We start from the raw sequence: 21954 nt of genomic DNA, 5'->3' as shown, positions 1-21954 counted from the left end.
ACAATTCGTTTTTGGTAGCAATGGCGAATAGTGCTCCAACCGGCAGTTGACTGTGCGACTGTAGAACGAGTTTGCCTGGGTAATTGCCTCTCACTATCCGAAATCGCAGGTGGATGTTGATTTGATCGGTCGATTATGTATGGCAACCGAACTTCAGTTGAGTTGCCAGCTTCAAAATAAGAGAATGATTTCAGTCTAGAAATGGTTTAAGTCAAACAAAAACTCATTGGACGAAGTTTATTAATGAATATAATATTCATTATTTATAAAGTTTACAAGCTATTGCTTAAAAAACGTTCACTATCCACTATGTGTCGAGAGGGATCTTCCATTAAAATTTAATGGATGGGATGGCTGATGACATGCCACAAGGAATTGTCTAGCGAGCAACACAATATGTTGCTTGACAGACAGCATCCTGGTGTAAGTGATCCACGTTTGTCATCTTGACACATCCGGTTGCGATTCGGAGTGCATTATTTTGGAATGTCTGCAATACTCGCCATTGTGTGTCACTGTGATAAGGGGTCCATATTGGGGCGTACGGAGAGAAGTGAAGGAGGCTGTCGAAGACTACTTCTAAAATTTTCGGGTTCTGAACCGTAGGGATACGTCTGCCTTCGCCTGATATGTTGAGTTCCATTCTTACTTCCTTAGTCCAAGAAGTGAATAGTTACACTGTTAATTTATAAGTTGATAACTGTAATTTGCGTTCCTGAAAATGGTATACAATGGTGGCTATGTATTGGGATATTTTGGGACTTATGTCGTCAATGTTAACGCCAGATGAGAATACAGTATAATCATCTGTATATGACACCTTGAGGTGGTTTAGGAAGCGAGCCAAGATAAATGTTGAAGAATATAGGTGATATCACTCCTCCTTGTGGCACGCCCATTTTTATCTTGCGGTAGCTGGACTTCAGGCCTCTGAACTCAACAAACGCTTGTCTGCACAGAGATAATTGGCAATCCAGCCAATTATCTCTCTAATCAATCTATAATGAGTTTTGAGTTATTCAAAACTTAATTTTAAAAATTTTAAATTTTGTTATCTTTTTGTATTAATTTAAACTTATTTTAGGCGTTATTTTACCTGTCCATTAGGAAACTTTGATATTTGAGACCTTTTTATCTGTCTGAAATCTTAAAACTTAAATGCATAATTTTCTAGTTTTTGTTAAAAATGGTATATCCTTATGTGAAACTACTCGCTAAACACGAATTCGCTGATGATTTTTCCAACAAATTTACCGAAGTCTCAAAAAAATCAGAAAAAGTAATAAAAAGCACGATTTTTAATATAAAAAAAAATTATTTTCACAGAATTGCTGAAGTGAAAATTCTTTTCGCTTCAATAATTTCAGTAATAAACTCTATAGGTCTTATTCATAAACATTTATTAAAGATTTATAGAACAAATTTTGTATGAAAATTTGATTTATAAACCTTTGGTAAAAGTTTATGAATAAGGTAGTATGTATATAACTGTAAAACAGGAACCAGTTGTTAAAAATTTAATAATGATCAAAAGAAAACTATCCAATTGTGTTTTTTATCGGAGTTTCAGTTTTCATTTTATTTAATATTTTTTATTTTTTCATACATAACTTAACATAGAATTTGAAATTTACAATATTAAATATTGAATTTGTTTTTATTACATCATCTTTTTTTAAATTTTGTTAATATTGTTTGCTATTTTGTTTGTTTGCTTGCTGGCTTACTTGCTTGTGCTAGTATGCACATGTACATACATACAATACAATTTCAATTATTTTATCTCTTCTTCATACAATCGTATTTAAATATTTACTTAATTTTTGTTTTAATTTCTAATACCGTCTCTTATGAAGGTGTTAGAATATGTATTTTGCATTTTTTCCTTTTGTTTCAGAATATATAAGTAAATAAATATATTTAACGTATCTTTTGATCTTTTGTATGCTTTATATATGCATGTACCACTATATGTATGTATATTTGTTGAATTTTATCGGTCGGTCTGTAGTTTGTATGTATGTATATGTAGAAGTATGTGCAATAAGTATTTGTATTATTAAATGCGATTTTTTTTATTTGTTTATTTTTTTTTTAATTTTTGTTCATGTACCTAATAGACTTTTACAAAATTAAACAAATTTAAATGGAAATATGGAGAATAGATAAATAAAATAGGAGAGGGGGATCTGGTGTAAATTAATAAATATAAAATAAATAACTAATGGTATTAGTGTACGTATGTTTCAACATACATACATATACACAATTAAAAAAATAATAAGATCTATTGATAATCAATCAATCAATGAATCAAGACATAGTACATATAGATACAAAATAATTGTAATATGGAGAAGGAAAAACAATTACACTCACATAGATAGAATAAACTAAAAACAAAAACAAAAAAAGGAATTTTCTCAACTGATCATGAGGAAACAAGCTGCTCAATGTGTAGTAGAGTGTAGGTGAATACATATACTGGTCTATATATGAATTTCTACTACATACAATATATATTTAATTGAATTTAGAGTTTTATTTTTCGTTTTTAGTTCTTTTTTTTTTTTGTTATTTTTTTGAGTTGTTATTGTTGCAATTGCTAGAGTCGCATAAATAATCATCGCAAAATAGTATACATATAAATAATAATAAATATGCTTAGTAAAAAATATATGTATGTATAATATATATTATGATTAACATATAAGTTGGTTTGTTTGTTTGTTTTCCTATACATAAACAAATAGGCATGCCAAGGAGGATTAGAAGGATGTGGAGCAACCTGCACATTCATGCTTCGTTTTAATTATATATGTCTGTATATGTTCATCTTCATTTGTCTCTTATTTATCATCCAAAAATAACATAATAATAATAATTATCTCCTTATTATAACTGCCTCAAACTTAATTTGTTGTCCGACTTTGTTCGTTCATTGAACAACACAACAGCCCTTTTTCTTGTTTTTCTTTTCGTCTATGACAACATGACTAGCCGATGTAGGTCCAGGTACCACTTGCTTTGAGACTTGAGCTGATGATGTAACACCTTTATTTTCTGCTGGCTTTACAGCTCCACCACCAGTTGTTGCCGTAGATGTTGGTATCCTGTGTGTACCATTCGTTCCATTTTGTGCGGACTGATTTGGGGATACCTTCGAAAAGAAATTAACAATAAATTATAAATGAACTATGAATATAGATATTTAATTTTTTTAATTCCACTTACATTCGATTTTGTTATATCTTCTGTTACCACTGTTCCATTGCCAGCCGTACCATTAGTCTGTGACTTTCCATTGCCTATCGCATGTTCTTCTGTTGGTGTTATGGGTTTACCACCTAAAAAAATATTGATGTATTAAAAATGTAAAATGTAAAAAAAATAAAATGTAAAAATTAACGTTAACGTTGTCTAAAGTCTTTCTAAAACCATAACTTTAAAATGGATTCTATTAAATAAACCTGAACAAACATTGCAAACTTTGTAATCTACTAATCTTCTATTTGTCATTGGTACTATGTTCTCTTTGTTTGTGCACATATGCGACACCGGTGTCCCAAAATGTTTTTAGGGACGGCACATCCCTGCTTATGCTAAAACACCTTGACAAGCAGGTTGTCGACAATAGTTTTTAACAACTAAACTGGAAAAAGGGTAGATTGAACCGGATAATTAAACGAGAGAAGGATATGGGAGATGGATAATACTATAGGCGGATATCCCTCCAGTAACCTGTAGTGAAGACTTTCTTCGCACTCCAGCAATTCGCCACCCAGAGGTATTACGAGAAATGCTCAGTACCACCACAAAAACAAACAGATGTCACAGGTCTTAAAACAACAGAGGCCTTAAAAAGATCAATGCTGTCATGAAAGTTAGCCACACCACTCTCTACTAGGACATCCTGCAGTCCAAAGTGGCCAACAATTTATAGAGATAGATAATGAATTATGTAATTGAGTAGCCGTTAATCGTTAGTACAGTTAGGAAAAAAATTATCAAAATCCCATATGAGGTTAGTTCAGGTTAAGAAGAATTATGCACATATTCTCGCAGACATGAGTCCATTGTTATACCCTTCGTAAGAAGTGAATATCCAAAAATAGAGAATAAAATTATAGAAAACAAAAAGAATATAAAGAAAAGGGAGAACGAACCTCCACAAGAAGTGAAAGGGATCTTTGGAACCCTTGTCGGCTACCTACAAGACAATTGTCAATTGTGGGCTGTAACTTGCAAATATCTTCTGAGTACAATCTAAAAGAGAAATCGAAGGTTCGCCCAGGTAAAGAACATAATAAAATGCTGACTAAACATTTCCTTCTGTTGTGTTCCAACAGTATATTGTTTTCTTGTTGTTGTAACAATTCGATTGTGGGCAAAAGTTCTGGAGAATAAACTTTCGGTTGATACAACCTGTCGCTGGGTTGACAATCTTTGGGCGAATATGACTCGAGTCGGTCCCGTGAAAACGAAAAGTATGCTGACTAAACATTTCGTTCTGGGATGTTCTAACAGTATATTGTTTTTTGTTGTTGTAACTGTTCGACTTTGGTCAATAGTTCTTTCCTGGGGAAAAAAACTTTCGGTTGATACAGCTATCCGAGAAAACGGAAGTTGGCTCAGTTGAAGAACATAATGAAATGCTGAATAAACATTTTCTTCCGAGATGTTCCAACAGTATATTGCTTTGTTGTTGTAACAGTTCGGAACGCGTCGTTCCGGAGCGAAGAACCAATTTTGGCGTGGACGAGTATATTGCTTAAGAGTTGCATGCTTCCCTAGGCATGTCGGAAAGGAATCGCTTAAATCATACATTCGTCATAAATACCGAAACATTTCAATAAAAACAATAATCGAGGAAAACAATGGGTCGGTGTGGAGCCTATTGGTCCCGCATAAAACCTGCAGTTCCTAATATATACTACGCATGTGACATACTACTTCAATAAGGTCAATGAATTTATTAACTAATTTTCTTACACGTCTTAAGATAACTTATTGTTATTTACTAACCACTTATCATTTTAACAATTTCATCAGCCTCTCTAGATAAATCGCCACCAGGGCGAAAGGGATTATCCCAACCGGAATCAGTACTGTAATTAATAGAAAATATAAAATATTAAATATTCTATTATATGGACTAATTTGAGTGTTAGCACAAACCTTTGTTGCCTGTCATAGCCAGGTATTGGTGATGCTGTCGTCATGATGTCTTCTAAATTACAGTTATAGTTACTTAATGAATTATCTAAATTATCTTCAAATTTCGTAAAATATTCGGGAGGGCAAATTTGTTGTGGTTGACTACTTTGGTATATTGATACACGTACTATAGAGCGTTCCGATCTGGAAAACGAAAAAAAAAATATAAACAATAAGATAAATAAAATTTTTTCTTTTTCATTTATAACTAGAAAGCAATGAGTAATTTGTGCCAATTCTAATCTTAAAATTGCAAATCAAATCAAAATTAACATATTAATGTCTTGATATGTATTAAATTCATGTTTTCTGATTTTGACAGTGGGAACCGAATACAATTAACACGAATGTCAACAAAATAGCAATTACTTGTTGAGTACCTAACTGCGCCGGTAACTGGTGTTTTTAACTTTTAATTAAAATTTAAGATCATAATTTGCTTCCATTCCAGAAAGAAATACTTTTGATTTTATTCCTGTTTTTCGTTAAATAAAATTTATACGCATTAATTAAAACTTTTTATAGAATAAAACAAAAAAATTTCAAGTACTTATTATAATTTTCAATTTCAAGAAGCTTTTAAACAGAAAAACACAAATACACAAAAATCTCTAACCGCCTAAAGGAGAACTGTTCTTGGCATGGAGTAGGAATGTAATAATTTTTTTTTATTTCAAAGCCAATTTTATATACAAAACAAACAACAATTATACAAACGTATAAATTGTTGTCGTTATAAATTGTATGATTGCAAATAAATTACCCACTGGGTTGATTCAACTGCCAAAGGATTTAGCAATTATAGAGCAGTGGCATTGAATCTACTTGCATTTCCTTGATAGCCTTCCAAATCAGCTTCCAAGTGTGCTTTAGTTGTTGGTATTCTCACTATGTATTCATTTACAATATATTGTATGTTGTTAACCTTGAAATACCTGATTTGGCGTATGAATCTGTGTCAAGTGAAACCAAATAAGGACATTACATTGAATAGTCTCTTTTACACAAGGACGCATTCAATTGTGCAAAATCTTCCATATACTAAATAATTCCCAATTGCACTTTTTTTTGCAAATTAATTGTTGAAATCGTAATGAGGCAAAATATATAAATATAATTTTAAAGCGGCATTTATTTGGAGATTTCTAATAGCGTAACTTGTTATGTTTATAGAAACGTTTGCTGATAATCGTTTATTTTAATGGAAACTACAAAAACAAAAAATTGCATAACTAAAAATTCAGGTAAAAATAATCAAAACACCAGCAGCGCAACAGAAATATGGAGGAGAGTTTATTGACAATTAACCGAGTGGGAAGTGAGAAGGTGAGAGCAGCAGTAAACGAAATGAAAATATTTAGTATATTTATTTAACATTTTAAACAAATAGCGTCATCCATTGGGGAATGGGGAAAATACTTAATGCTCTATATTTTTTTGTATTTTAAAAATAGCCACATTTGTTGTTGTGTATTTATATTAAAATATTTAGTGAAATAAAAATAAATACATTTGATTTTAGGATGACTAAGTTGTTTAAGAATTGATTTTGATGTGAAACTTTAGAAAAATCCTTTTATTAGTTCGTTAATTATTTTTTTGTCTGTTTGTTAAAGGCCAATATCTTAATATCAATCTGTTTATGTAAACTTTTAGAAAGAAATTTAATTTTCCCGTTTTCACCCAGAAACAGACTTCATTGTGAACAAAATTTTTAAAAAGGGAATTAAAAATACCCTTTTCTTGTATCACTAATAGTCAGTAAGAAAATTAAGAAAACCGGATAGTTTTTCATGTAAATATTCGAAATTCCAAAAATTCATCCTTAATAGATGTATGTACTACAGACTAAGACTAGACTATAGACTAGACTAGAATAGACTAGACTATAGACTAGACTATAGACTAGACTATAGACTAGACTAGACTAGACTAGACTATAGACTAGACTATAGACTAGACTATAGACTAGACTATAGACTAGACTATAGACTAGACTAGACTAGACTATAGACTAGACTATAGACTAGACTATAGACTAGACTATAGACTAGACTATAGACTAGACTATAGACTAGACTATAGACTAGACTATAGACTAGACTATAGACTAAACTATAGACTAGACTATAGACTAAACTATAGACTAGACTATAGACTAGACTATAGACTAGACTATAGACTAGATTATAGACTAGACTATAGACTAGACTATAGACTAGACTATAGACTAGACTATAGACTAGACTATAGACTAGACTATAGACTAGACTATAGACTAGACTATAGACTAAAATATAGACTAGACTATAGACTAGACTATAGACTAAACTATAGACTAGACTATAGACTAGACTATAGACTAAACTATAGACTAGACTATAGACTAGACTATAGACTAGACTATAGATTAGACTATAGACTATTAAATGAAAAATTCACATAACATACATCAGGAAATGAAAAGCAATTCATCTTTTGAAGCCCTTTTTTGGAAAGAATGGTTTTTCTACTTCAAGGGAAATGAACCCTGAAAACTAGACTATAGACTATACTATAGACTAGACTATAGACTATACTATAGACTATACTATAGACTAGACTATAGACTATACTATAGACTATACTATAGACTATACTATAGACTAGACTATAGACTAGACTATATGTTAATTTGGTACAATCGGTAAATGTTCAAAATTTCGAGTTCGAGATACATCAAAAGATATTTTTAAATATTTCCCTATTTTGCTTGGTGATCGTGGTAGTTCATTGCGCAAATTTGCAAAATTACAAATTTATCATTGTAAAGCTGTGTAAGTATACAAATCTGGCAGCACCACTTGAGCGTATTTGAAATAATTGAATAATTTTGAACAAGTGCTTGTGTACTTAAAAAATACTACATAGTATTTGTATACAAAACGCAATAAATAAATATCTACATTTTATTTATTCCTCAAAAAAAAAATGACGATGACGATATTCTAGCACATTATTATAAGTGTAAACTAATTCAGATTGTTTAAAAATAAAAATAAAACATTAACAGTTGAAAAGTAATATTTACTACTTTTTATTTTTATTATAAACAGCGGTTTTGTTTGAAATACTTTATTAAATATTTACTTTATTTTTTAGTTGTACAAAAATTTAACGATGGAATAACAAATATTAAAATATAAACGTCATGCTTGAATCATGATTTAAGTGAATAAATACTTAATTGTCATTTTAATTTAAATTGGACAATACAATAATTTGGTTAAATTAAAAATGCGCATATTTCTATAAAATACGAAGAGCAAATTTTTACTTGATACAAACAAGTGAATATAGAAATTTATTTAATAAAAATCGAAGGCCGACACTTGTGAAAAGTATTACAAAAATGCCACGCCCTTTAGCCTGTGACTTGATTTAATTGCGAAAAATACTTAAGCATGAACAAAACCAATATAAATGATGACTATAGTATGAATAAATTTGTTGGGATAGGGGTTGCTTTATTGGATAGTTGGATGGATGTATAATGATTCGTATGTTGGTGGGCTCTTTGCTTTAGTTGGGTTTGATTATTTTTTTGTTAAGCAAGATATAGTAGCCAACTAACTCACCAGCAAAGAGGGTGTAGTTTGTGGTGCCAGTCGTTGGTGGGGTTGAAGGAGGGAAACAAACAAACAAATAAAAAAATGTGAAATATTCACACACTGATCTACTTTACTACAGCAACTACAATAGCAACAGCAATAATAACGAAAAATAATAACAAGACAAGTGAAAAACAAAAACAACTATTAAAATAAAAAAAAAAAACACTGAATGAATAAATGGGTGAATGAGTAAATGAGCGAATGAATATAAAGAATATAATGTAGGAAAATATTTCTGAAAATATGTATTGAAAGGGAAACACGTATGAATACTTGTGCAATACAATACAATCATCTATCCAGCCAGCCAGCCATTCCAACCCATCCCATCCAACCCTTCATACCAAAAAAATTTGTTATAATTTAAGCATTATTTTCGTGCTTCTTCTTCTTGTATTTGTTTTGTTAGCAGTAGCATGCAACATTATTTTGACACAGACTTTAATGGATAGTTTTCAGTAAGTTTTATTTTGGTGTTTTTATTTTTATTTATTTTTTTTTCTTCTTAAATTTTTATGTTTATTTTTGGAGTGGCACACTATAGTATCTATTGGATATGCTTTTAGAACTTTAGTGTATTTTTGTCCTCTTTCTCTCTCTTTAAATGCTCTCACACACAATCAACCAAATCTATGTGGACAACTGTTATACGTGTGACAAAAGCACGCATTACGGAGTTTGCTCACAACAACAAAACCAACAAAAAAAGAGTCAACAAATGTAAACATGGAGAAGTGTGAAAATAACACTGCATGAAAATAATATATGGAAGAAAAATTCATTATACAGTATATCACAAAATAGTTATCTCTATGCAAATTTTTATACAATTTTATGTTCCTAGCCATATTTAAAAACGACTACGACAACACCCACTTTCAATAATGATGCGTCATTTTGTTTTTAAGACATGGAAATATCCGTCATAGACCCATATTTGTATATTTTGGGTCTCTTTATATTATAAGACGAACTAGCCATGTCCGCCTATCTGTCTGTTAAACGCACATTACGTATTGACGTAATGAAAAAAAGCTTTAATATTCTGTTAATTGTAAAATCGGACATCATTTGGCCCCCATATAAGGTCCACTTCAGTTGATTAAATCAGTCAATAGAAAGCCATGTCCGCCTGTCAGTCTGTTGAATGCACACTAGGTCACATACTGGAGAAATTCGAATTTTCTATTTGCTTTATTGTCGTTTATTTCGTAATAAAAATAGACTTGCTCCCACTGAGGGGACTTATCGTTAACCTTTCGTTTAGATAACGATTTTATTCTGATAAAGGTTTGGCAAGGGTCCAGCAGCGATCCGTTCGTCCGTTTGGTTAAGTTGTGCTCTTAGTCCTATATGTCCATTCAGGACCTATATGTCCAGTTAGGACTCGGACTTGCTCCCACTGAGGGGACTTATCGTTAACCTTTCGTTTAGATAACGATTTTATTCTGATAAAGGTTTGGCAAGGGTCCAGCAGCGATCCGTTCGTCCATTTGGTTATGTTGTGCTCTTAGTCCTATATGTCCATTCAGGACCCGGACTTGGTCCCACTGACGAGACTTCCCATCCTTTTTTTCGTTTGGGTCATACGATTTTAGGGCTTCTACCCACCGTTCCATACAGACATGCTCCCACTGAGCAGACTTCTCGTTATCCTTTCGTTACGGTTATAAGATTTTAGGGATGCGCTTTTAAATGTCGTTCTTCAAGTTCCCTGCTATTAAAAGCAAGTGATTTGCATTTTTCATTACCAATAATTCCCGAGTGGTATTGTGCCCATATGAATAAAGACGGTTATGCCTTTCGTACAGTCTAGTATTGTCGTAGACTAAACCTATTTGGCTGATAGTGCCCTTTGGCAGCCGGGCAATAACTAGTCCAGATCAGAAATAGCATGAACTTCCGCCTGTTTTCTGGGTTTTCAATGAAGATTCCCAAGGACGACCGTGTATCAGCTTTAGTCTTCCATTTGACCATGATTTTGCGAGATCAATGTCTTATAATTGAATGATATGTGCACGGGAACGTCTGATGTTTGTATATAACCGTCGAACATGTCCAATATACACTGATGAACTGATCTATGTATATTCGTCTAGAGATAAGAGTAGATCTGCTGCGAACTCCGCCTTATATCATATATGCGTTTCGATAAGCCCAAACCAGTGTTGCCAAATGGGAAAAATTTCCCTTTTGAGGAAATTTTTGTAAAAATTCTAGATTTTGTAAGGAATTTTTTAATTTACGATATTCGATTATAATTATATTATAATTTCGACATGTCTTTGTAGGGGAATTATGAGATTTTTTTCATTAGTTTAAGAATTCTTAAAGATATTTCTGGCAACACTGGACATGGCTAACAAACGTCCAATTTTTGTTTTATTTATTTAATGAAAATCATTACGGTATTATAAATAATACTTGGACAGTGTTCAAATATTGTTAATTTTGAGCACTGTGTAAATATTGTTGACATATGTTGTGCAAAAATTTATATAAATAACAACAAAACAAAAATAAAACGCAAATAATTACCATAATTTTTTACGCCATAAAGTAATTTCAGTTCGTGCTCAGGGTTTTAATGCAGGAAAGCTTAAGAAAAACAGTTAAAATCTTACTGGAGCAATGTTATTTAATTCTTCAAACTTAGGTTTCGTGTTTTAGTTAACAATTAGTAGGATTTTTTATATGTATGCATTACACTACACATTCAGCATATAAACATAAACACATACATACATATTATTAAATATACTTTCATTTTCTAAAATACATTTATATATTATGTTTGTGTATTTATTTCTTTTCAATTTTTAACAGAAAATGCTTTCTTGCATGCTTCAGCGAACCTTGGGTCTCATGAATGAGATTATATACATATATATTTTTTTGCCGAGCGGAAATTGTAAACAAATCTTGTTGTTTAGAAAATGGATATTTGCGAAAAATTTCTTTATGAAATGATTTTTTTGACATTTGCAAATTGACAAAGACATAAGAATTTAATAAATAAACATTAAATAAAATACATAATACAATTTATTTGCCATGTTTATTAATTTGCTAGTTAAATAAGTAAACTAGTAAAATAAACAAATAAATAGTTCAAAATCGAAATGTAAATTATGAGATTATCATGTATTAGGTATACATGATAATCTCAGGTATAGGTAGTTACATATGTATGAAAATCAATTTTAAAAATGAATCGATTGGATTTCTATATAAGTGATTATTATTTAAAATTCTGTTTTTATTGATTTTCACTAAAATTTATCTTATTTTTTTAATAATTTTACAAGAAAATATTGGTGTATAACTTAAAAATGCGGGAATTGCTTGAAACATTTCTTTTTGACAAAACCACTTATTTAAAAATGTGAATTTTACAATTTTAACATGACAAAAAATGTTCCAAATTTCAAAATGAGTTGATTTGATCGGTGTCATATCATTAGATCTAGAGGGCATAGACTTACCCCGACTAGACAGAAATAACCGCATTTATATCACGTTGACTACAAAAAATTTCGGAAATTGTTGTATGTCGAGATAAGTGGTATTGTTAACTGTGACTTTTTTCGAGCCAAAAAAAAAACTACTCATCTTATGAGGACAAATGATTCAAAAAAATTTCGGATTCCCTGTTCTGAAGTGTAGCGTATGCAAGAGAAAGAGTGTTTGGCATTGCTCGAAACAAATAATAGTCGATCGGAGCAAAATCTGGACTACAAGGCGCGTGAGGCAAAACTTTTCACCCACTTCTGTTTAAATAGTTATTAACAGACAAGTGTGGATACATATTTAGGGGTTTATCGGCTAATGCTTGCTTCGAACTAATAAGATGCAATCGGTGCAGGTTTCATGTGGTCTGGTCTGTCCAGATTTTAACAGCTCATAATAGATAGGAACCTATTGGTACCTTGGCGCCATAAAAGGCGCGTGAGACAAAACATCTCAACCAAAATTTTATGCCTGGACAAATATTTTGGGAGTTTTTCGGCCAATAGAATGCAATTGATTCGTTTAGAGAATCAATTGCATTCGGTACAGCTTCCCCGAAATGCTCTAGCTAGATTTTAGCAGCTCTGGCTAGATTTTTGCAGCTCATATTACCTTGGACATATGGATTTGGCTTTGGGGTCGATTCAGCTGTTTGGCCGTGCTTCGCTTACAATCTCCTACGTATCGGGTTATCGTAATGGATCCATTTTTCATTGCAAGTAATTATTCGGAGCAATAATGATATTCTTTTATATCTTTCAAGCAGAATTTCGAACATGCAACATCGTCTTTCAAGTCTTTCGGTTTCAATTCGGACCCAAATTGCCTGCTGGCTGCTTGAGTAGCTTCCAATACTTTTACATGTATTTGTTGAGTTTGACAAGAGTAGTGCCTCCAATTCTTGGTCTTCAAACTTGTTTGGTTGGTCTAAGCGATATTTGACTTCCGTCTCAAAATTAGTACTTTTAACATCCGTTGTCAAAGTTACGGATAGTTGTCAAATTAACAACAAAAATATAAACAAATACACGACTTTATCCAAAGTGACAACGCTATGGTTTCAAACAGAACATTGCGTTTTCAAAATGATAACGATTTGTTGTCGAAATCACAACGATGCATTGCCGGAATGACACAAAGCGTAATCGAAATGACAACAATGCGTTGTTGCAATGTCAACGATGCATTGTCAAAATGATAACTGGGTGTTATTTAAATTTTATACACATCCGTTGTAAAAATGTTAACAAGCGTGGTAAACCCACTTTTGACAACGGATTGTATCAATTTCGGTCATTTTCTACAATCTGTGAATGCTTGGAATTAAAATTGCTAGTAGAAATGAGATCTAAAATGAAAATCCCTAGTCTTTAAACCTAATTATTGTTAAAACTTAGAAATCTCCAAATCTTCCTTATTTTTAATATTTTTCAAAACTAATGCTGTCATTTTTTACTAAATGACGTACACATTTTATTTTAACACAAGCAAAAATAATTAATTTAATTAAAAATTAAATAAAATTATTTATTTTTATTCCACTTTAAAACTGGTAAAGATATGTTAGAACTGAATTCCTAAACATCAAATCTAAACAAAATAAATCAATATAAGAACATTCATGTTTAAAATGCTGATAAGAAAAAACTAAATAGATTTATTTTTTAAAGAAAACTTTAACGACATTGATGATTAATCGCACTATAAATGTATTTAATTTCACGGCCTTGGCAATTAATCAGTTAATGTGGGAAATGGAGAAGTATTGATTTTTTTATTTAGTAAAAAGAAATATAATAAACGATTTTGGAATAATAATAATACTATTGGTCGATAGAAAACATTAAAATATGTATGTATATGATGTATTGGATATTAAAACATTAATATTTTGGTAATTAAAGACACACATTTAATACAAGTTTGACTTTGATTTTTTTTAATGAATGAGGTAATAAGATTTATGTTTTTTTTAATCCATTTAATTAATTATATAGTTTGTATTATTCAAATATTAACCACTGTTACCAGCAGTTTTATAAATAGTTCAGGAATTCATTTTGCTGGTGTCAAAACGGTGTCCATTAGACTCTGCTTGACTCGTTTGCTACCACGTAAACCATTCCTTTCGCTGAAGAATTTTTTTATTAATGTCTGATTACTTAGCTGCTACCAATTTATATAGTTTTAGTTTCTTTTGACACTTAAAGTGACACAAGTAACTAGTTGTGGAGCTAGTTAACACCATATAAACCCCAAGTAATCTGGACCGAAACCATTTTAAAATTATTTTACATTTTACTTTAGAACTTTAGCATTGGAAGTCACTAGTTATAGAGTTAATTCTATAAACACTATTGGTCCTATATAGTAGTTCAAAAACACTGGGGACAATATCTTGCAGAACTGCTGGGTTATTTCTAAAATATTATTTATTGGTGGAATCACTCACACGCACACTCACACATGGAAACTCACACTATTCGTTAGAATATTAAGAGTATAAGAAGCAGAGCAGGCAGTCAGTCAGTCAGTGGTAGATTTGATTATATTTTTTGCGATGAACTCAGCACTCAACACTCACAACAACTGTTTTTTTAATTAAATTTTTTTCATTTCATTAGTTTTGTTTAAAAACGCCCAAAATCAATATAATTTGGAAGCTTGGAAATATAATTAATATTTTTTCCATTTATTCATTAAATTTCTTTTAAATTAATCCATTTTTTCTTTTCAAAATTTAAAACAAACAACGCATTTGTTTTTGTTTTAATAAAACATATTTAGTATATGGTTTTATTTATGTAGATGTGTGTATATATATAATATTTTTAAATGTAAATAAAATACATATACACTTGTAACTGTGTTTTTGCGCCTTCTATTATTGAAGGAAGAAGAAAGCAAGAAAAACTTACACTTGTTTCCAACTAGGAGTATTTTTGTTGTTTGTTTCCTTATTACTTTCTTTCCTTCCGTTTCCTTAGCAAAACGATAACATTCTCAATTCGACACACTAATTTAAATCAATGTTTATAACAGATACAGATACAGATACAAAAAAGAAGTATGTATTTATGTTGTGGTCGTTGTTGTTTTTTTTTTTCTCCCGTTTGTATGTATGATTATATTTAGAAGGTTATTTTGTACAATATTTTATTACTATTGTTAGCAACAACAAAATAAATCCGCTTAAAAAAAGGAAAATAAAACATTAACCGCATTCAAATCGACTTTTATTATAATAAAAATATTTCATTTATTTGATTTTATATTAACCGTGTGTATGTATCTATGTACTATATATTGTGTTGTTCACTTTTTTTATTTCAAATTATAAACACGCAATTTGTTGGCGAAATTGCTTACAATGAAAAGATGATGTTGTCGATGATGACGATTTGAATATGTCAGAAACAATTAATTAATTTAATTTAATTTTATTTGAACTTCGGTTTAATTGGACAATTTGTGACCCGTTCGCGTAGTGTACGTGCGTTCATCTATTGTGAAAAATATAAAACTGTATGTCGTCTATCATGCTTTATTCTCTCTCAAAATAACTGAATATATTTATTATATCCCCTACTCTCTTCATCACTCTCACTAGATTTTTATACGCTTCTCATTATAAAAGTTGCCAGACCGTCTGCTCTGTATAGTTTTTTTTCCAATAAAAATAATATCAAATAAGTTTTATTTACATATATTCACATATAAAGAGTAAATTAATGTTAAATATTTTGTATTTGATGTTAAGTATACGTCTGTCGTCTTGTTTTTAACGTCATGCTACTATCAGTTTGATATTTTTGTTATTGTAGAATGCAACAGGGTGGCATCATATAGCATGACATCACTTTTTTTCTACCACAAAAGATACACACTTACGACAAGTATCTTATAAATTGTACATAAATAGAGATTACACGCTTAGTTTAGAGAGTGTTAGAGAATAGGAGAGAGTAGTTTAGGAGAGCAACTTGATTAATACTGTTATACTAATTTTAGCTACAATTGAAAATTTATTTCAACTTTTATACTCGTTAAGAACAAACATTATTCCCAGCAAAATATTTAACATTTGATATAAATTATCGAAAATATAATGAAGGCCACTGGTTTTCTGATAATGTATGTTTTGCTTAAAAGTATTGGTCTTACATACCAATTGGATCAAAATAATTTTCTGATTGGAGTAAATCACATCCCTGTAAACCGTTACTCATACCACTTTAGTGTAAGAAATAAATATTTTAAAAATGATAGAAACCGATTCGATGCAGACGTTGCTGACAATCTTTGATTAACTATAACTCCGGAAGCAAATGCAATTGCCTTGGGTATAGGTTAGGATAGGTTGATAGTAGGACTTATATTACATCAAATCCGAAGACATACACCTAGGACACTATCGAGCATGTTGTGCGCTCCTTTTCATGAAAAATGTTCATTGGTAAGAATAAAAAGCTTATATAGTTATCAATTAAGGTATTTGGTATTGGAATTTTCCAAGAATTTTTCAATCAGTCTTCGTGAGGGAAACTATATCCGGATTAATGTCACTCCCAAGATATTTGGACCTAATTTTGAAGAAAGCCTTACAATGACAAATAAAGTGCTCCAGAGTTTCACCGTCCTCAATTCAAATTTGGTATAGTTATGTCCATAATCCTGAGTGTTCAATCAAAATACTGTAGGTACCATCATACTAATCTCAGACTTGCTCATTTTGAGGAGGCTTTTCTCCTGCTCTCATTAGTCAATCAGTCTTCGTGAGGGATACAATATCCGGATTAATGTCACTCCCAAGATATTTGGACATAATTTTGAAGAAAGCCTTACAATGACAAATAAAGTGCTCCAGAGTTTCACCGTCCTCAATTCCAATTTGGTATAGTTATGTCTATAATCCTGAGTGTTCACTCAAAATACTGTAGATACCATCATACTAATCTCAGACTTGCTCATTTTGAGGAGGCTTTTCTCCTGCTCTCATTAGGGTCACCCATAGGACCTTTGTGGTTCTACCTATCGTTTCATTAGGCTTTATGGGATTCTCTCGCCCATATTTTGAATTCAGCTTTCGTTAGGTCGAATGGTTTTGCATTCGCCAGAAAGTACATTCGCTCTTTCGTTGACGACTACTACAGATTGGCCTGGTACCCATTCTGTTAAAGCTTTCTTACAATCAAATCGGTCTTATATTTAACCGTATCACCTGATATCGAACGTTATTGCACGGACTTATGTCTGGAAGCTAGTTTCAATATATGTATAACTCCAGTCTCTTTTTGTCCCCCAGCTTAGAGTCATCCGTGTATCAACGGATTCCTACGGATATTTGATCTAATGTTCCGCTTGACCATGACATTCTATCTGGGATCAGTGTTTCAAAGATCCCAACATATTCTGTGTTTGGTATGCGATCAAACACGTCCACTAGAACTAGTGTTAATTCTTGGTGGGTGCTAAAAACGTTATTGCCTTAACTGCAACGTTATTGATACCGTATTGACTATTTAGATATAGTAATCCATAAACTCTGGGATTACAGCAACAAAACGAACAAAAATTTAAACAAAATCTGATCAAGCTGAGCATTACAAAACATCCACCCTGTCACAGTCTATCATATTTTCACTTTTCAGAAATAATTAGAGAGCTTTGAAGAAAACATTATACTAAATATGCAGTTAGGGTAGGTTTCTATGCTTACAAATAATGTACAGACATTTAATATTTCCTATTAATACAATACTTATATTATGTATAATTGATTAATTTCTAACATATTTTAAACTTATGAAAGTTACTCAGGTCAGTTATGAGTATACATATCTATATATAAAATAAAACTAACCGTAAACCTCCAAATATATTCTAATTACTAATAACTACTTACTTAATAACGGTATGGTCAAAATTTAAATTTACTATTAAAATAACTTTGTAGCATTTTATTAATAAAAAAAAGTGTTACATGTGTATTTATTTTATAAATTATCTAAAGGAAAGTAATTTTATTATAAAAAAAGTATTTATTTTACACATGCAACATAATTTCACACGTCATACTTACTATGAAATTTATGTATTTATATAAAGAAAAGTTTATACTATCATATACACACACACAAAATTAATTCAACAATTAAATTCTGTTGCATTGTAATTTAGTAAACACATTTTAATTAGGTAATAGAGTAGGCCACCACCACCATCATCATCATCACCACACTGACCACAGCTACAATAGTATTGTTTGGCGTAGTATGACACAATAACATAAAACTACACCCAATCCTCAGCTGACAATATCCAATCCATTAATGTACAATAGTAAATAAAAATGTTATGTAAGCACATGTCTCGTGAAACTATTCTATGTATTCTAGTTTATGTAAGTTAGAGAAGAAGGATTATAATGATTGGTAATTCACTTAGAGAAAACAGTCGAGTCTAAGAACCCGTTAAGAAAAACACGAAAATATAGGTCCAAATAATTCACCAATGTTGTTATTTGAATTTTTTTCTTGACATCTAATGTCGGGTATTCGCAGAGATGATGGAAAACTGTTTGTTCTTTTTCCATGTCATTGCAACTACAACCTAGAGTGATTAAGTACTAAACAGCCAATGCCCCTTTATAAAGTATCTGAAGATACTATTTCTATTAAGCCTTAAGGGTGCGGAGCATTTCTGTGTTATTCGCATAACATCGGTCTTCAACGATAACCCCCAAGAACCACAAGTCTCATCGCAATTCCGATGTGACCAATTGACATGACAAAGACGGCTGATAACACGATTACTGAACTTAGTGCGCTAATGATCGATTGTTTGAGGAGTTATATGATATGCTGCATTGTCTTGCTGAAACCAAAGATTATAAGAGTTCATATCTTTCATTTCAGTAACGATGAACACAATGGCATTTCCAGCAGCAATATCAAAAAACAAAAGTCAATGATTCCACCTTTTTAAAATCCAAACCAGACTCATACTCTCTGTGGATACATTGTCTTTCTTCAAATATATACCGATTTTTTTGGCCAAATTCTAAGTTCAATTTTCTCAAACTGAACGTCACTTAACTCTAGGCTAATTCAGTTACAGGATTCTTACACACGAACACAAGGCGTATACGTTTTCACGTCGTATACAGGGGACTTGTGTGACATTGGTTCTAGATAGAAGCTCGCGATCAATCGGCCTATTAGAGCAGACCTATGCGGGAATCTATTGTTAAACGGATGCCTCTAAAATTGGGGATAAAATGGATCTGAAACCCCTGAAAACCATTTTTCTAATCGTAACACTAGAATCCAGGCGGAAGACCCTGCTATCACGGAATGTGTAGTATGGATTGGATTGAATATGACTCCAAGAAAGGTTAACATATTTTAAGACGTATGTACTTGTTATAAAGGAAAAAGAGTTTGAGCAAGTTAACCTGACGAATGCAAAACCATTCGCCGCAACGAGGACTGAATGTAAAACATAGATGAGAGAATCATATTCTTTCACTTGGAATAATGGAATGTTGGGTAGAACCACTAAACGAGAGCAGTACTAAAAGCCACCTCAGAATGAATAAGTCCGAGAAGAGTATAATGGTATATATTCTTAGTGGATACGCAGGTTTACGACCACAACTACTTATATTATATGAAATTGGATATAACTGTCTCTATCATTGCCAGGCTTTTATCAAAATTAGATAAAAATATTACATCCCTGATTGGAAAACTTTAAGGAACTACGTCCAAGAGACTGAATTTCTCAGCATTGAATGATAATTCCTTTCACAAATCGATACATAAATATATAAGGTTTGTGCACCAACATTTTCTATAGAAGGAATATTTGAAAACAAACCTGAAATTTAGGAAAAACCCGACCGAGACGATTTTAGATATTCAGTAAAGAAAATGTAAACGAACTTCAAATTCTTGTTAAGATTGGCACTCATTTGAGAAACTTAAAACACATTGTCAGTTTTCGCAGTAAAATGAGGATTAAGTGTGTATTTAGCTATATACTGTATTTAGTGCATTAAACAATTGTTTGTAAGTCATATTAAAAGAAACTACATTCGAAATACAAATAGTATCTAATAGTGTATAAAAATATCTATGTTGTCTGCACAAAATATCCAATCGCCAGACATTCAAACAACGAACGGAACCAACAAAAAAAAAAAAAAAATACAAACTAAATCAACAACAACAATTGAAAACGAACAAACTATGGCAACTATTAGCTGATATTAAGTTTTGTAAATGATTATGTTGATGATAATTTGTTAAAAACATGCAATTTAGGCGCAATACCAATAATTTCATTCTTTTTTTATATACGACTATTTTACTTAAATTTTATTTTATTATTTTCTATGGCAAGCAAATAAATTCATAAAAAATAAGCACAAAAAACAGAAAGACAAGAGTGTTGTAAATATTTGAAAAAAAATGTTTTTCTATCACGAGAAACTCACAGTGACTTTAAGAAAAATGCTTCACATTTGGTTGGTGGATTATTGATTGTCTGGCTAACTGACAGAATTTTAACTTAATTAATTTTTGTTATTGACACATACGCACTCATTTGGTATTTCAGTGAAAACTCTAATTAATTAATTCTTTAATATTGATTTGAAAAGTTTTTGTTTATATACACACACAAAACAAAATAGCGGTATTTTATCGATATCTAGATGTGAGTATTATTGTCTATTGGTTTGAACACAATAAATTATAGAAAATATTTCGAAAAAAACCTTTATTAATTTTTAGAACGACATACTTTACGCTTGTCCACTACTAACTACAATACTATTTTTTGGGTTGGGATTTCTAACTCACAAATGGCAAAAATAGCAAAAAAAAAAAAAGCAAAAACAAATATATAATGAAAATAAATGGCAAAAGTCTTAACTAAACTTTAACTAAATGTAAAAGAAATCTACAACCAAAATACAAAAATATGACAACAATAACAGCCAGTGATGACATCACTAAGCTGAAACGACTAAAACGTACAACAAAAAGAGCAAAGTGAACGAGCGAAATAGCGACGAGTGAGCGAGAATATTAACTTAGTTCACGTGTATCGGTATATGTACAAGCATTTAGTCGTGGTATAGCGTGTTAAAATGAACACAACATTTCTATTTACTAGAACACAAACTATGAGTATACAAATACATACAAATGTTCCTAAATCAGATCTATTAAGGTATAAATTCATTATAGTGTTATAATACTATTATAGTTATAACTACACCATTTCCAATTGCAATCTCAAGTGAACAGGCTCCACAACCGATCCACAGAAAATCCAGAATATTATGGATTTTGGCGTTAAAAAAAAATTCTCAGTATTTATTCATGATAACGATTCATTGAATATCTTGACGATATACTAAAATCATTTATCTACAAAGGTTAGATTTAGACTAAGAAGGGTTAGATTTACTAAGAAGGGACTAAGAAGAAGATATATTCTCAAGGGGTTTAAACCCAGAAGAATTACCAAGTCAATTCCTTAAAGAAAGAAATGTGGGAAAAAC

The 21954-nt window shown here is 31.2% G+C and overlaps 1 protein-coding gene across 1 annotated transcript in view; it reads right to left on the bottom strand.

Annotated features, from left to right (window-relative positions):
* Positions 1-1891: 1891 nt before the first annotated feature.
* The window catches only part of LOC119611439 (J domain-containing protein DDB_G0295729), a 33265-nt gene continuing 13202 nt past the window's right edge, over positions 1892-21954 (bottom strand). The window contains exons 3-6 of the mRNA XM_037967016.1: positions 5179-5361; positions 5026-5108; positions 3235-3347; positions 1892-3160 (exon numbers count right to left, since the gene is read on the bottom strand). Of these exons, the coding sequence (XP_037822944.1) occupies positions 2939-3160; positions 3235-3347; positions 5026-5108; positions 5179-5361 (601 nt within the window). The 3' untranslated portion in view covers positions 1892-2938. The remainder of the gene's footprint in view (positions 3161-3234; positions 3348-5025; positions 5109-5178; positions 5362-21954) is intronic.

This window comes from Lucilia sericata, unplaced genomic scaffold, assembly GCF_015586225.1.
Source record: "Lucilia sericata isolate MDLA Ls3-8-SP2 unplaced genomic scaffold, ASM1558622v1 Contig000031F_arrow, whole genome shotgun sequence".
Taxonomy (NCBI): Eukaryota; Metazoa; Arthropoda; class Insecta; order Diptera; family Calliphoridae; genus Lucilia; species Lucilia sericata.
The sequence above is the reverse complement of the archived record's forward strand: the minus strand, read 5'-3'. Positions and strand labels throughout refer to the sequence as shown.